Raw genomic sequence first — 14,048 nt, 5'->3', positions numbered from 1 at the left:
GAAATTGACAGTTGACTTCCCTTTTAAGGATTTTATACTTTTGGGAGCGGGGTACACAACATTTGAGTTTGATATCAAACGATGAATATGAGACGAGATCAACATTTTGTCAGCTTTTACTTCCAGGTATTTACATCTGAATCGGCTGCACAACTTGGAAGCCATGAGCAAATCAATGTGAAGAATATGATCACGATTTCTTGATTTTGTCAGGCCGGCAGAGAAGGCCTTGAAGGTCGTGACCGTCCGCCACTGCCTGAAAGAGATTTGACAATAGACTTTGGGGAATAAATGAAAACCGTTTCATGGCTGAAATCATAGACTTGATGTTGTAGAAGCGGGTGCTGCTGTCTGTTCACTTTTGCCCCTCCTGTTGTTGAGCATAACTCCCGTCAGATGGCTTTGCCCATGATGAGAAGACTCATGAAGAAGACCATGATGAAGAACAACCACATGAAGAAGCGGTCCAGTACCTTGGCCACCTTCTTCCACTCGCCAGTCCTCTTTTGAGTGGCCCTCTGCTCCCTGTAGCAGTTCGCAATGTACTCCACATTCGGCAACAGCAGACGCCGCTCGTCACAGGCGACCCCGCGAGACCTTTCGCTCTCGCTCACGCCCCCTTTGCGGCATCTCCTCGCACCGCCCGCGTCGTCCACATCCGTGCTGACAAAGGTGCCGTTCTCCCAGGAGTTGTAGCAATCGGTAGGGTTCATCTCCATCGACCCTCCCAAGTCTTCTCTTTCCTCTGCCGTCACGGGGAAAACCGCCTCCGTTCCAAAGGTCCGATCGTCCCTGTTGGCCCCCGCCGAACCGTTCATGTTGCGGTTTTTCTCCGACTGGAGAGACATGCAGTCGTCCCCGACCTCATAAACGAAGCACATTCTGGCCATGTACTGCAGGATGACCTTCTTGGCCCACTTGGGGACGGGCTTGGCGTCCGGGCCGCAGTGGTGAATGTTCATGATGAAGATGGTCAAGGCGGTGGAGGCCGTGATCATGGTCATGGTGGCAATGTAGTACTTTCCTGTTGGCGAGAGACAATACATGAGATTTCACATTAGTTAGTTCTGTTCGCTAATGAGGTTCTGAGGTAAAACCGAAACCAGACGTGGCGAATCCAGATCCAAAAGGTTAAAACCTTGCCACAGTTTGTCTTTAGCCATTAGTGGGTTTACTCAACTGGCCGGTAAATGAGCTTGTTGACCTGCCACTTGAGCAGTGGTAGGCGGTCAAGGCCTATTTCTGCTGGCCTAACATAACCAAAAATCAAGAAAGCCAAACTACAGTTGGTCTTTCCAGGGACCCCGCTTATCCGGGGTTGGGTCACGGAGGCAGCAGCTTCAGCAGGGAAGCCCAGACTTCCCTCTTCCCAGCTACATCTTCAAGCTCTTCCGGAGGGATCCCCAGGCGTTCCCCGGCCAGCCGGGAGTCTCTCCATCGTGTCCTGGATCGTCCTTGGGCCCTCCTGCCGGTGGGACGTGCCCGGAACACCTCACCAGGGAGGTGTCCAGGAGGCATCGTAAACAGATGCCCGAGCCACCTCATCTGGCTCCTCTCAACGCGGGGAAGCAGCAGCTCGACTCTGAGTCCCTCTCGGATGACAGAGCTTCTCACCCTATCTCGAAGGGAGAGCCCGGACACCCTGTGGAGTAAACTCATCTCGGCCGCTTATAACGTAGATCTTGTTCATTCGGTCACGACCCACAGCTCGTGGCCATAGGTAGGAACGTAGATCGACCAGTAAATCGAGAGCTTTGCCTTTTGGCTCAGCTCCTTCTTCACCGCGATGGACCGATACGGAGTCCGCATCACTGCAGACGCTGCACCGATCCGCTTGCCGATCTCACGCTCCATCCTCCCCCCGCACGTGAACAAGACCCCAAGATACTTAAACTCCTCCACTTGGGGCAGAATCTCGTCCGCGACCCGGAGAGGGCTCTCCACCCTTTTCCGACGGAGAACTGTGGTCTCAGATTTCGAGGTGCTGATTACAGAATCTAACCTCGTAAATACGCATGACAGATTGCGCCTTCATCCTTACCGATGAGGGGTACGTTCTCCGAAGGTGGCATAATCTCCGCAACCAGCAGTTGAAAGACTGTCAGCGCCAGCATCACCGTGACGCCCAAAGACACTTTTTCTCCAGAGTCCGCAGGTAGGTAGAAGCCCAGCGGAGCGAGGAAGGAGATCATCACGCACGGTATCAGCAGGTTGAAGACGTAGAAGGACGCCCTCCTCTTGAGTTTCAGCGTGTAGGTGACGTCTGGGTAAGGTTCGGCGCAGCAGCCGTACAAAACGATGTTCCTTTTGGCCGGCATGCCCAAGACTTCCCATTCCACATTGTCCACCAGGTCGGCCAGATCGGCACTCTCCATGGCGTTGAGGATGTCCAGCTGGTTGCCGTTGTAGGTCCATGAGCCGTAGGTGAACCGGCACTGCTGTGCGTCGAAAGGAAAGAAGGACACGTCCACCTTGCAGGAGCTCTTGGTGATAGCCGGCGAGTCCCACCTGACTTGGCCGTCGTGGCGAATCACCACGTTGGTGTCCATGGGGCCCGTAAAATGGTCGTCGGCACTGAAAGCCAGAAACAAACAAATCATGAGTGGCCGAGTGGGTTGGATTTCCTGAATTTAAGAGTAATGTGTTAGAAGTTGGGTCCGAAATTGAAAGTTTGAGCTCAAGTTCCAGTCCAAGATAACCGAATACTCTAAATGTTGCACAGGTTTTAGATAAGACGACTAAAAAAACGTCCAAATAAGATGACGCTTGCGCCCCCAAAACTTGCAAAAATTGTGCAGGTTCACATAAGACAACACCATTTATCGTTTCGGAACCGAAATTGCGATCTCAGATAACGCGATTTTGAGATTGTCAAACCTGAGTTTTTTTTTTTTTTTTCGTTTTTTTTTTTTTTTTCGTTTTTTTTTTTTTTAAAGGGCTCACGGTCACGAAGCAGGTCACACTAACCAGGGCTGTACTGCAAAAAAAAAAAAAAAGGACTGGGACTAGCCTGAGTGTTGCGATCTACACAATAATAGTATGTTACAGTGTTTGAATTTGTCGTTGCAAGATATGCAAATTAATTTTTGACTGAGTTAAAATATTTTATTGTGTGATTTTTTTTTTAATTCATCTTGAGTTTACGCTTTAATTTTGACTGCTTTAGCAAAAAATAATGCATTTTCACATTTGCAACTATTCATAAATACAAAATTCGACTTGACGGCAAGTAGTTTGTAACTGCCCCCTCCTCACAAAACCGCAATGGCAATATCAGTCGGAAAAATCCAATACAATTTTTTTTCCTAAAATCGTTCCGCCCTACAGAAGACTCGCGTAAACAGCCCATGAATTGTAATATAAAACGACCTTGAGTGCGCCGCAAGTTTAACAAAAACTATAGTTAACCCCTGAAAAGACACAAGAACTCCCACTGCGAGACGAGCCCACAGGTGGTCGCGCTCGTCCCTCAGTTGTCTTCGGCTGTGTTTTATGTCTTCCCAGTCAGGCAAAAAGTTGAGCGGAGTCCAAGTGTCTCATCGCCAACTTTGTCCATTTTCTGGTGCATAAAAAACCGACGAGAGCTCCGCACACTCCCATGAATAACGTCTTCAAGGAATGTCCAGCTTGTGTCTTTCCGATCAAAAGCCAACGGCAACTCGACACCAGTCCAACCTACTTGTTATATAGGACTATATCCGGTCTCCATACATAACTGCTAGGTACATGGATGGTATCGAGGCCATCGTAGTCCTCCTTACTCCATTTCAGATGCGCGTCAAGCCACACTTGGCGTATCCACAAGTAGGCGGTCAATATTTGATTTCGCTCATCCTGGAAAACATCCGTTCATAAATTTGGGCATGAATTGCAGGAGAAGGTAACGCAAATCCATCAAAGGTTGCACAAGCTGACTTCCGATTTCGATGAATCCTCATGAAGTGTTTTACCATGTCGATGATTTGCGAGAGGGTGACCTGCAAGGTGACGTTCAGAATGGCCTCGGTGTCCTCCACCGGCCTCAGAGCGCTCGTGTAGTTGTCAAACAGATCAGTGAGGAGCTTCTCGGCAAATCTGCTGTGGGCGCATCGGGAGACTGTGGACACGAGCGACGAGGTCAGAAGGTGGAATGGACGCTCAATTTCCGTGTCCCGTCATGTCCCATTTGGATCCATACAGACCCATCAAGTCCCCTTTTGTCTGTCCCGTTACGACCCATTTTGTTCTGTCGCGTCACATCGTCCTTTTATGTACCATTTTGTCATACTCTGTCACGCCGTCCCCATCTTGTGTTGCATAATGTCCCAAAAAAGGTCGAAGTTGCATCAGGCGCTTTTAAAAAGAAACCACCAAAACACTCGACCTTTGAAAAGCTAAAAGCTTACCAGTTTAGAGACCACAAATGTGGCAGCCAGCTAGTTAGCATGTTCCAGTAGAGTCCAATGCTAATAAAAGCTCCTAGCCATTAGCTCCTTGGCTGATAACGGGCTTGGTTAAGGTTTTTATTTAATTATTTATTATTTTATTTTATTTACCTTGAGTGCAGTGTTGGGTTTCTTTGTCTTTTTTTACAAATGGAATTATTTTTTATTTTTTTATTTTAACACTAGTATGATACAGGAATGTTTGACATGTTTTATGATCGTGACGATAAAGCGGGAGTGGGAGTAAGTCACAAGTGTTCGAGTCGACTTATTGTGTCCAAAAAGTCAAACGCCGTCTCCACTCATGTCAAGCACGTAAAGTGAAGCTCAGTAAGTCAAACGTCACTTCGAACTCAATATCTTTCCCGTCTTTCCGCTTGACATCTGGACTTTGGCCACTTTTACTGACATAACTTTTAACTAAGGAAGTCCGATTCGTTCAAAGTCCTTAAATTAACAACTCGGGTCTGATTGAAGTTTCCCACTTTTGCGGTTTGTCTTGGAACAGATGATTCCTACTTGACTTTTTTTCCCCTCCTCTGACATTGTACTTGTACTGCTATTTGTCAGTTTTATTGCACTTTAGTGGAGCGGCTGGTTCAGATGTGGCAGATGGTGGGCCGAGGCCTCGTCAGGAAATCCGCTATTAAAAACCTGCACACTTCCTCCATCCTTTGCACATGTAAGTAAAATGTTTGACACACGCACACACACACACACACACAGGAGGCAGAAACAAGAACATGTTTTGTGATCTTTTACGTTGTTGAAGCGTATGGATGCATGTGCCAGGATGTTTTTGGGTTGCATTTAAAGCTTATGAAAACATAAAAGATTCACACACACACACAAATACACACATTGAGGGATTACGATGGCGGTGAAATCCCAAACAGCTGGATGCCACAAGACCATTTTGCATGGGGGGAAAAAAATCAACATCCATAAAGAATAAAATCTGCACCAATCAGACGTTTCATTATGGAAGTTTACATGCTTAAAAAAAAATTCTGGCAGATTGTGCACTGTAGGTAACATACAAAAATGAACACTTTTAAAAATATCATTAAAAGCAGCGTTCATGTTTGAACACACTTTTTATCAACAAAAAATTACAATTAATGTGTGTGAAAACAAATTGAGAAAGAATAAACAATTGAACCTTTTAACTATTTTGTTCTTTGTCAAGAAAATATTGATAAATGGCCCCTATCAATTTATTTTTTCCTTACCTGTCAACACAGACACGCAAACAAACGAGAACAAAAAGCTTTGCATTTCCGATCGTTTCATGCTGCCCAAAGCGATCTACCACAATTCCACGATCATTTGCACTTCTCCAAACAATAATCAAACGACGTGACGGGGAAAAAAAGCAAAATTCAAGTTGATAAGCGCGCGTTGCGTGTGCGACCGCATCCTTTAACTTTGTGTGCGTTTGCGTGCGGACCGGGAGAGCCCGGGGGGCGGGGCATCGGCTCCGCGACGTCATCAACAACATCACGTCATTTTTTGGGGGGGGCTTCAGCACCACGGAGAGCACCATCGCCCGCACACAAAATAATCCAGGCAAGGTTAATCGAGCATGTAACGCGTGATCCGAGGTTTTTGCGAGCGCGCGTGCACGTCGCTCGTTTGGCGCTGCAGCAGGGCGGCCCCTCCTCATCTTCGCCGACGGCGTGCTCATCGGTGGGTGACGTAGTCTTCTTATGTCGTGTGCGCGCGTGTGTCATTATCCATGTTTTCGTCACACTCGGCGCCGTCCAAGCGATGAACGCCACCTTTACTAGGACACTTAATTAGGTACACCAGCAAAGCTGTATCCCAAAATGCTTGGCGGAGATAATAATGCTGCTTTATTATCTTGTCTGGGGAACGAACTTGTGCCGCATCATCCCGAGGGCTTGTTGACTGAGCGGTGATGTGCAGAAATAGTCTCGTCCGAGTTCCAAGATCATCAAACGAAAACCATAATACAGCCCCCTCCCAAACGATTGGCGCGGCGCGGTTAATTCAATTATTTGTTTTGTTGAAGACATTTTGGGTTGTCATCAAAGATCATTTTGAGAAAGTTCAGAATTGCAGCTTTTATTTCAAGGTGTTTCCACCTAAATGTGTTCAAGTCGAGAGAGAGAGCCACCTTTTGTTTGAAGCCACCCACTTTTTCCTTGCTGCAATTAGAGAAGCGTTGAACGGGATGGATCATCTTGAGAAGAGCCGTGACAGCAGTAGGGCCACGAGTAGGCAGCGAACGCACCGTCGGCATCGGCATTCGTGGTGGGCGTGGCAAACAGGATGGCATGTTGTTGTTTACATTCTCTTAATACCAGCAACGCAGCGCTCGTCGCAGTTCTACGGTCCGGTTAGGCCGCTCCCCGTCCGCTGTTGAGTATCATGCAGGATCTGCGTTCCACTAAGTGATACCTCACCTCAGGCCTCCGTTGTCATGCCAACCGCCAGCCGTCAGCGTGTGCCATCGCGGCTTGATCGGGAGCTCAGGCGCACTCAGAGAACAGAACGATGTCCCGGGCTGGAAACATTTAAATGCATCGTGGCAATTCTTGTGGAATCTTCCCTCCGATCAACTTGAGCGGTCCGCGACGATAAAGATTGTGAAGAAGAACGAGAGTCCCACCCAAAAGGTGAGGGTGTGAAATTAATTTTGCCGTTTGTTTGGAGCACGTTTCTGCGCAACTATTGTATCACTAAAGACGTACTGGCTTCAGTGACGTAAGGTAGAGAGGCGAAAATGAAAATGTTTGGAAAGGGACTGGGACCACCTTGATCCCATCAGTACTTGATGACATCTTTTGGCATTTAGCTTCTTAAGCTTCTACTTTACATCTGGGCTGGATCACTTTATTTTGAAGTCAGCCAGTCCTCCATCAGTTGGTCCAAAATGCTGCCGCTTGCCTCCAAACTGGAATTTGTACGTGGGAGTACGTAACTCCAATTCTGGCCTTCTTTCGAACCCAGGCCTCCTGGGGCGACTGGGACCTGAACGCGGCGCCTTAGACCACTCGGCCATCCTGGCAGCCTTGTCATCTTAGCAGAAGGAGGGACCAGAACAAATTAGTTGTCATCATTATGACGCATGTTGGCCACTCTAGCGCATCATAACTCCCACATCACAGCCTTCCAAGTCATCAAAGTTGCATTTTCCATCCCTTGGCTCAAGTCCTGCTTTTGTTGAGGCATTTTGAACATATCGCTGGCGGCGGGTTGAAACCTCCCCATTCATGTCTTGTTCATCTATCTTTACTAGCACACGGCGCCAGTCCGCAGGTGTGTGCTGCTATTTTTTACAAATGATGGCGCAATATACAGCGTTGAAAATGCTTTGCGTCTTTATGACGATTCAATGTTAATGGTCGAACAAACATTCCGTTTTTTGGGGTCCCCTGAATGACAGTGTGGATTCTGCCCTATGCCAGCGATATTTCAAAAGTAGGCTCAACTCACGCATCAACTTTTTGGTAAGCGCCGCTTATATTTCCCCAAATATTTGCTCACTGCCTGGACGTGCATCTGAACTAAGTGACGTTCCATTTTCAATTTGTAGGCTTTGACATGACGTTGCTCCAGCATTTGCAGCTAACATCCTTGGATGTCCGGGAATACTTTCCACAAAGTTTACAAGAGTGCTTATTGCACAATTTCTCAGCCTTGTTCAACGAGAAGGTCAGGGCTCTGCGGCGACCAGTCAAGTCTTCCATTTTAAAGTCTCTCATCCATGAGCTCTATTTTCGTGGCTGGCGCGGCATAAAGACGCTCTCGACCAAGCGTTTCCATATCAAACGTATATGAACTCATTTACTACCATTGGCGGCTAAAGACGTCAAAGATCCATTTTTTTTTTTTTTATTCGGGTAAGATGAATTTACTTTGTGACTTCTATACCCATCAGTGGCAGTGAATGAGTTAAATATTTATCGGTGGTCTTTTCAAATGAAGATTATCAGACCTTTATATTTGATTTAGACACCACTCGCTGCGAGTGTTCGCCAATTCGAAGAATCAGGGGGGAAAAAAAAGAACACAATTGTCTGATTATTTTTGTTTTAAGCAAAATGAGACCAGAGACGTGGAGGCTGGTGTGGAGCCAGAGAAAGGTGCCAAATCAGACGGGACTGATGAAAAGGACAGGGAGACATGGGCCAAGCAGCAGGTGAAGAACAAATTAAACCGTTTTCAACCACAACACATTACCCGTGGTGGAAGTGTGAGGTTTTTTGTCAGCTGTGTGGCCCGTCAGTCTGTTGCAGGAGATTCAAAGCTTCCGAGGGAAAGAGGTTTAGGATAATGTTTACATAAAAGTAAAAAGCCTTTGTATGTCTTCTTTCAAAAATAGTCCGTTTTGTCAGCCAATGCCAACAAAAGTTTGTTTTACAGTAGCTATATATATATATATATGTAACAGAAGAAATATGGCTCTTACAGGGCTAACACACTTTTTTGGGGCATCAAGATAAAAAGGAAAATGCCTCATGAGGAAAGTGGCTTTTGTGAGGACCCCTTGCAGATTTTTTTCTTCCTTTTGAGTGTGATTTAAAGTAGCAGCGTTCATTCGTTTTAAATCATCATGGCAGAAGAAGCGTGTTTGTCAAATCACTCCGAGTTTGAAACATAGCAAACACAGCACGGCGTATTTTTGAAGGAAGCAGGACGCCGCCATTGTTGCCTGCATCACGTGACGTCATCTCTTCTACACGCAGACGATCAGCTGTTGCTGCCGCTGCGTCGCACGAGCGCATGCGGGCCTGTACCTTTTCACTCTAGGCCACACAGCCGTTCCACTTTACCAACTTAATCCACTTCATTGCCAAACACAGCTCTTCAATTTTTTTTCTAATTTTTACGCCGATTTCCAGCAACTCGCTCCTTCAGTCATACAAAAGAAACGGCTCTTCCACTCACATCACCATAATTTAACTTCTTTATCCACCGAAGTTTTCGACAATTGTGCAGGCAAGATGGGTAAGATAGAAATTTTGACCTACCTCTCCTTTTTGCTTTTAAGCAATACGACTCGCTCCTCCTCCTACTCGTGGGTCGGTTGCGAAACTCGCGTGTATGGTGAAATAAACATCTGTGTGCATGCAGCCCCAAATGGCATCCCAGAAAGATAAATGATAAGATGGCCAGCACATAATTTAGTGTGGCCAAAGAAAAATCGTGGTACCAGGCAAAAAAAGACCGCACCTGTGACGTATTTCGCGTCAGGAAGTGGAGCTGCTGAAAGGGGGCGTTACCCAGTTGTGCACATAAAACAAAACAATACCTTTGTAAATGGTAAAAAATACGATCTAAAGTGCTTGCAATTCAAAATGTAACAGAAGAAATATGGCTCTTACAGGGCTAACACACTTTTTTGGGGCGTCACAATGATGGGGTATGCAACTTTTTCAACACCTACACTTTCCTAATAGAGGATGTGTGTGGATGTTTCAACACCCTTTAATGTTTCCACTAAAAGGGTTCAACACCCACACTTTTCACCAGTGACATCGCACCTGTGGGAGTTGTGAGTGTTCTAACACCCACACTTTCTCCAGTGGAAGAGTTCTAACACCCTTCTTTTCCCCCCAGACGCATCACAACCATTTTTATTTATTAAATGGTTAAAGCGTTCAACACCCACATTTTCACAGTGACGGTCGAAGTGCGCGCTTCAACACCCGCACTTTTCCCGCTGTAAGGGTTCAACTCAAACTAAAACCCACGTCTCCCGTCTTTGTTTACGCCATCTTTCTTTCTTTCCTTGGGTTGCAGCAGTCAGGAGCGACGATGATTTCCGGCTCGTGCGGCAACGAGAAGCCTCTGGTGATCCGCGTCTCCTTCACGACGTGCGCCCTGGGCATCGTCTGCCTGCCGATGATGGGCCTCATCACCTGCGTCGTCATCTCGTCCGTCTTTCACTTTGAGGACTCCACCCAGACGCACTGCCGGGTTGGTCCAAGACCACGACAGCAAATTTTATTTATTTTTTGTTAACAACTTCATCACAATATTGTGATGATAATCGTATCGTGAGCTTCATATCGTGCTACTTTTTATATAAATGACTTTTGGATATTGTTACATCCCGAATGATGAGCGAGTCAAAATATCAGCTGTGGGGTTCAGAGCAAATCGGTTTTGGGTGCCGTTGTACCACTGTGACTTTCGAGCGTTGAAGTTTCCGCGTTGACAGGTTCCCAACTACCTGCCGTCCATCAGCGCCTCCATCAGCCTGAGCCCCGAGTGCCACATCTGGCGCTTGTGCGTGGGTCTGCACTCGGCGCCTCGCTTGCTCGTGGCCTTCACCTACTTCAAGTTCTACAAGCTGCGCTTCGCTGCCCGCCTGCCCGAGAGCTCGCTGGCCTACCTCAGCCTGGCCTTCTCGTTCTCCGAGAACCTCGGCTTGCTGCTGCTCACCTACGTGTCGTCCAACGAGACCTACTGTGAGTACCTAAGAGAGATGTGGGTGGTTCAGCACCTGCGTTCCATACCAGGGGCATCGCACCCACACTTTTTCATAAAAGAGAGTTTTGGGATGTGGGTGTTTCAACACCCACACTTTTTCTGTTAAAAGTATGCAACACCCACACTTTTGCTTTGCGGTATCACACCTGTGGCAGATGTGGGTGTTGCAACATCCACAGTGTACCCACACTTTAACCAAAGTGTCTTCCGTGGGTGTGTCGCAGCTACGGCGGCAACACCCGCACTTTTCCTACAGGATCTCTTACACAATTTGGATACTATTCGCAGAAATTGAAGACACCTCCATATGACACCCAGAATATTCCGGGTGAAAATGTTCCATAGTCATTTCTTAAGACTGTTTCAACACCCAGGATTTTTTTTAATTTATCGGAAAAATAATCCGTTAATTGCAATTTACTATTATTTTTTTGTGAAGCTTGTAACAGATTTGAATTTGCAAAGTATGCTAATTAGTTTTGAAGTCAGTGTAACGTTACCTTCCTTTGCCGTCTTAGTTGTCCACAAGGAAGGCTTCATCCTCTTCCTTCTCAGCTCGTTCGTCTACATGGTCATAACGTGTCATCTGTGGAAATCCATCAAGAAGTATTCGTTGAATCCTGAGGTGAGTCACTCCTCTCTGCTGCGTCCGTGTTTTCCACTGCTCGCTGCGTTGATGTGAGCATTTCATTCTTTTGGTGAGCATGCACCTAACTTGGGTAACTTGGATTCCAAATAAACGTTCCCAATTAACTCACTTACTGCCATTGACGGCTTAAGACGTCAAAGATACTTTTTTTTTTTTTGCTCATCTGGAAATGAATGTTAATGTGAAGGGATTTTTTTTTCCAGTAAGAAAATGTGTCCTGCTCAGTTGATGATGCTGATGTCCGATTGTTGGTAAATTTGTTTTTGTTTTGTTTTTTTTCCCAGGATGCCAAATCCCATTACTGGAAAGTGCGTTTGTTAGTCCTCAATTTTAGCTTCTGCGCTTTTGCTGCATTCTTTTACATCAAGCACAACTTGTACTGTGAGTCAGGAAGTAAGTATGACATCAGCTCGACACAAAATTTATTTTAGAAGAAATTTTATGTGCGGTATTTGTTAATCAATTGTAAATCAATGCTCATATGTGCTTGCTGGAGTTAATTTTTTTAACTAAATGTTTCATGGTAAAATCGAATCCGGCAAAAACTTTTCCATTTAAAAAAAAAAAAAAAAGAATTTTGCCAACAATCTTTTTTACTCGGCTGGTTGTTGAGTTACTAGTAATTTTGTTGTACCACAATTCAAAATCAATGTCCAAATTTCATGTTTATTTTTCATTGATTTCATCAGACCTGCCTGATAATGGCGTCATGGGTAGGATTATCCCCGTCTTACCTTATAAAAGATGCAAAAGTCATCATCGACACCGGTGAATCTTTGCAATCCAAACAGAAAAAAATGTCAGTTCTGGGCTCTCTTTCACGCTTTAACGTCACTTTTGCCGTTTAATTCAATGTGTTCATGCACTGCGGTGTCCGGCCGGGGAAGCGAGTTCTGTCACAGCTTTACAATCACGAGGACATTATCGGCGGGAAATCCGTGGTTGCGTAACACACTCTTGAATTTGGATGTCAATCATGTTGGAATTGTTTGCTTGGCAAAAAAAAAAAAATCTCTGCTTTTTTCTGGAGATTTCGACCCCTTCAGGTGAAAAAAAAGTATGAGCTGCAATATCCCCAGAGAAGGTTGCATCACGGCGTTTGCAGAAAGACTTCTTTGAAGTAAAGCTTCTGCATTCACGCATCACAAAAGCTGAAGCGTTGCGTCTTAACGCATCGTAAACGTGGCCTTCTCTTTGACCTCGGATGAAATGTACAAAGCCAAAACGGACTTGTGTGTCTTTGTGACCCCAAAAAATCGGTCTCCTGTTTTCAAGAGTGCCTGAAAATGCGAGGACTGAAAAACAAGTTGGATTTGGTGGGCGTTTAAAAAAAAAAAGACATCAATAAATGAACATGAGGGAATTCCTTTTCCTACAGCTCCATTTGTTTATATTTTGACTGATTCATTTATGGCTCCATTTAGCCTCGGAATAACTCAAATTCACACAGAATTTGTCTGTCTCTTAATTCTGGAATGAGCCATTAAAAAAACACCCCCCCTCTCTCTCGCCCCCCCAGGCTACACATTGTTTGCCCTGTTCGAGTATCTCATGGTCTTCTCCAACATGGCCTTCCACATGACGGCGGCGTGGGACTTCAAGAGCCGCGAGGTGATGGTCATTTCCTGCTCCGAGCCCAAGGACTTCTGACCAGAGACCCCCCTAGGACTCCAGGAGACCGGAGCGGCCCTCCCGCCTCCTGTCCAAGACCGGGTCATTGAGGAAGATTGCCAAGAAGGCCTTTGTAGACAACACACACACACACACACGTGATGAGATGACAAAAAGTAAATGCGCAGAGATGGGACGACAGATGACAGCATGCCGAGATGCTTGAACGGTCCTCATCCCGCTTAACTAATGACGTGCATTCACACAGCTCGTTTGGCTTGCATGTGCACAGAGAGAAACTTGTCGTAAGTCAAACATCAACAGCTGATTTGATCACAGTGTGCCCAAGGGAGAGCTCTTAAAGCCCCAAAAGGAAGTTGATTTTAAAAAAGGCATTCATCAAATCATATTCATTGTAGAGCAGCAAGCACAATGTTCTTTAGCTGCCATATCATGTTTTGATTATTCTTGTTACAAGGAAATAAAAACACTTGTGGAAAAAATGTATGCCCTAAATTTCTTTGTTTCGGGTTTCTTAATGCAATTCAGAAAGCTGATATAGAGAAATTGAAGAACTTGATTATCCTTATTGTATTTGTTTTATGAGCGGGCGGGGGGGGGTCCAATGCCCTGATTTACTATTGGGCTGTTCCGCTAAAATCCACAATGTTTTATTATTAAGCAGGGGCCGATCATCTACATTGTATAGAAATTCAATCACAGAGGCTCAAATGCGTGCAAAAGATCCGTTTACTGGAAGGAGTGATCTGCCAAATGTCAGCTACTCTTCCTTTGGAAATGGTTACATAACCTGGTTAATTTAAAATGTGTAGCAATTGGATGGGCTCCGCTCCGTGTTGTTGTGGACATCATATTCCATCCAGCCATTATCTGTTCAG

General features: G+C 45.7%; 2 protein-coding genes across 11 annotated transcripts; one reads left to right on the top strand and one right to left on the bottom strand.

Annotated features, from left to right (window-relative positions):
- Nucleotides 1-100: 100 nt before the first annotated feature.
- Nucleotides 101-6,962, bottom strand: LOC148333018 (neuronal acetylcholine receptor subunit alpha-10-like). Its single transcript, XM_088299759.1, has 5 exons — nucleotides 5,657-6,962; nucleotides 3,951-4,096; nucleotides 3,680-3,834; nucleotides 2,042-2,574; nucleotides 101-1,024 (listed from the first exon to the last, which is right to left on the bottom strand). The coding sequence occupies exons 1-5, from the start codon at nucleotides 5,715-5,717 to the stop codon at nucleotides 393-395; spliced, it is 1,527 nt and encodes a 508-aa protein (XP_088155885.1). The 5' UTR covers nucleotides 5,718-6,962; the 3' UTR covers nucleotides 101-392.
- LOC148333017 (acyltransferase PGAP2-like) lies at nucleotides 5,970-13,652 on the top strand. 10 transcript variants are annotated; one of them, XR_015844185.1, is made up of 9 exons: nucleotides 6,151-7,066; nucleotides 7,401-7,900; nucleotides 7,987-8,105; nucleotides 8,491-8,592; nucleotides 10,197-10,373; nucleotides 10,644-10,867; nucleotides 11,408-11,514; nucleotides 11,823-11,931; nucleotides 13,058-13,096. XR_015844185.1 is itself a non-coding variant. In XM_088299761.1 (9 exons), the coding sequence occupies exons 3-9, from the start codon at nucleotides 7,995-7,997 to the stop codon at nucleotides 13,186-13,188; spliced, it is 984 nt and encodes a 327-aa protein (XP_088155887.1). In that variant the 5' UTR covers nucleotides 6,158-7,066; nucleotides 7,401-7,900; nucleotides 7,987-7,994; the 3' UTR covers nucleotides 13,189-13,652. The 10 variants fall into 10 exon arrangements, 9 of the variants coding, with proteins under 9 accessions (XP_088155892.1, XP_088155889.1, XP_088155890.1 ...); XM_088299761.1 differs by having other exon boundaries at nucleotides 6,158-7,066; nucleotides 10,200-10,373; nucleotides 10,618-10,867; nucleotides 13,058-13,652; XM_088299760.1 differs by having other exon boundaries at nucleotides 6,159-7,066; nucleotides 10,618-10,867; nucleotides 13,058-13,652.
- The last annotated feature ends 396 nt before the right edge of the window (nucleotides 13,653-14,048 follow it).

The sequence above is a fragment of the Idiotropiscis lumnitzeri genome, chromosome 7 (genome assembly GCF_059441095.1).
Source record: "Idiotropiscis lumnitzeri isolate Australia: NSW breed Sydney's pygmy pipehorse chromosome 7, RoL_Ilum_1.0, whole genome shotgun sequence".
Taxonomy (NCBI): Eukaryota; Metazoa; Chordata; class Actinopteri; order Syngnathiformes; family Syngnathidae; genus Idiotropiscis; species Idiotropiscis lumnitzeri.
This window is presented reverse-complemented; position numbering and strand designations above follow the sequence as displayed.

Coding starts and splice junctions, on each gene's coding strand:
- LOC148333018 (XM_088299759.1), bottom strand. CDS start 5,717: ATGAAACGATCGGAAATGCAAAGCTTTTTGTTCTCGTTTGTTTGCGTG. Junction 4,097..5,656: donor TTGCGTGTCTGTGTTGACAG/GTAAGGAAAAAA, acceptor TCGTGTCCACAG/TCTCCCGATGCGCCCACAGC. Junction 1,025..2,041: donor GGAGAACGTACCCCTCATCG/GTAAGGATGAAG, acceptor TCTCGCCAACAG/GAAAGTACTACATTGCCACC.
- LOC148333017 (XM_088299760.1), top strand. CDS start 7,995: ATGACGTTGCTCCAGCATTTGCAGCTAACATCCTTGGATGTCCGGGAA. Junction 10,374..10,617: donor CCACCCAGACGCACTGCCGG/GTTGGTCCAAGA, acceptor CCGCGTTGACAG/GTTCCCAACTACCTGCCGTC. Junction 11,932..13,057: donor CTTGTACTGTGAGTCAGGAA/GTAAGTATGACA, acceptor TCGCCCCCCCAG/GCTACACATTGTTTGCCCTG.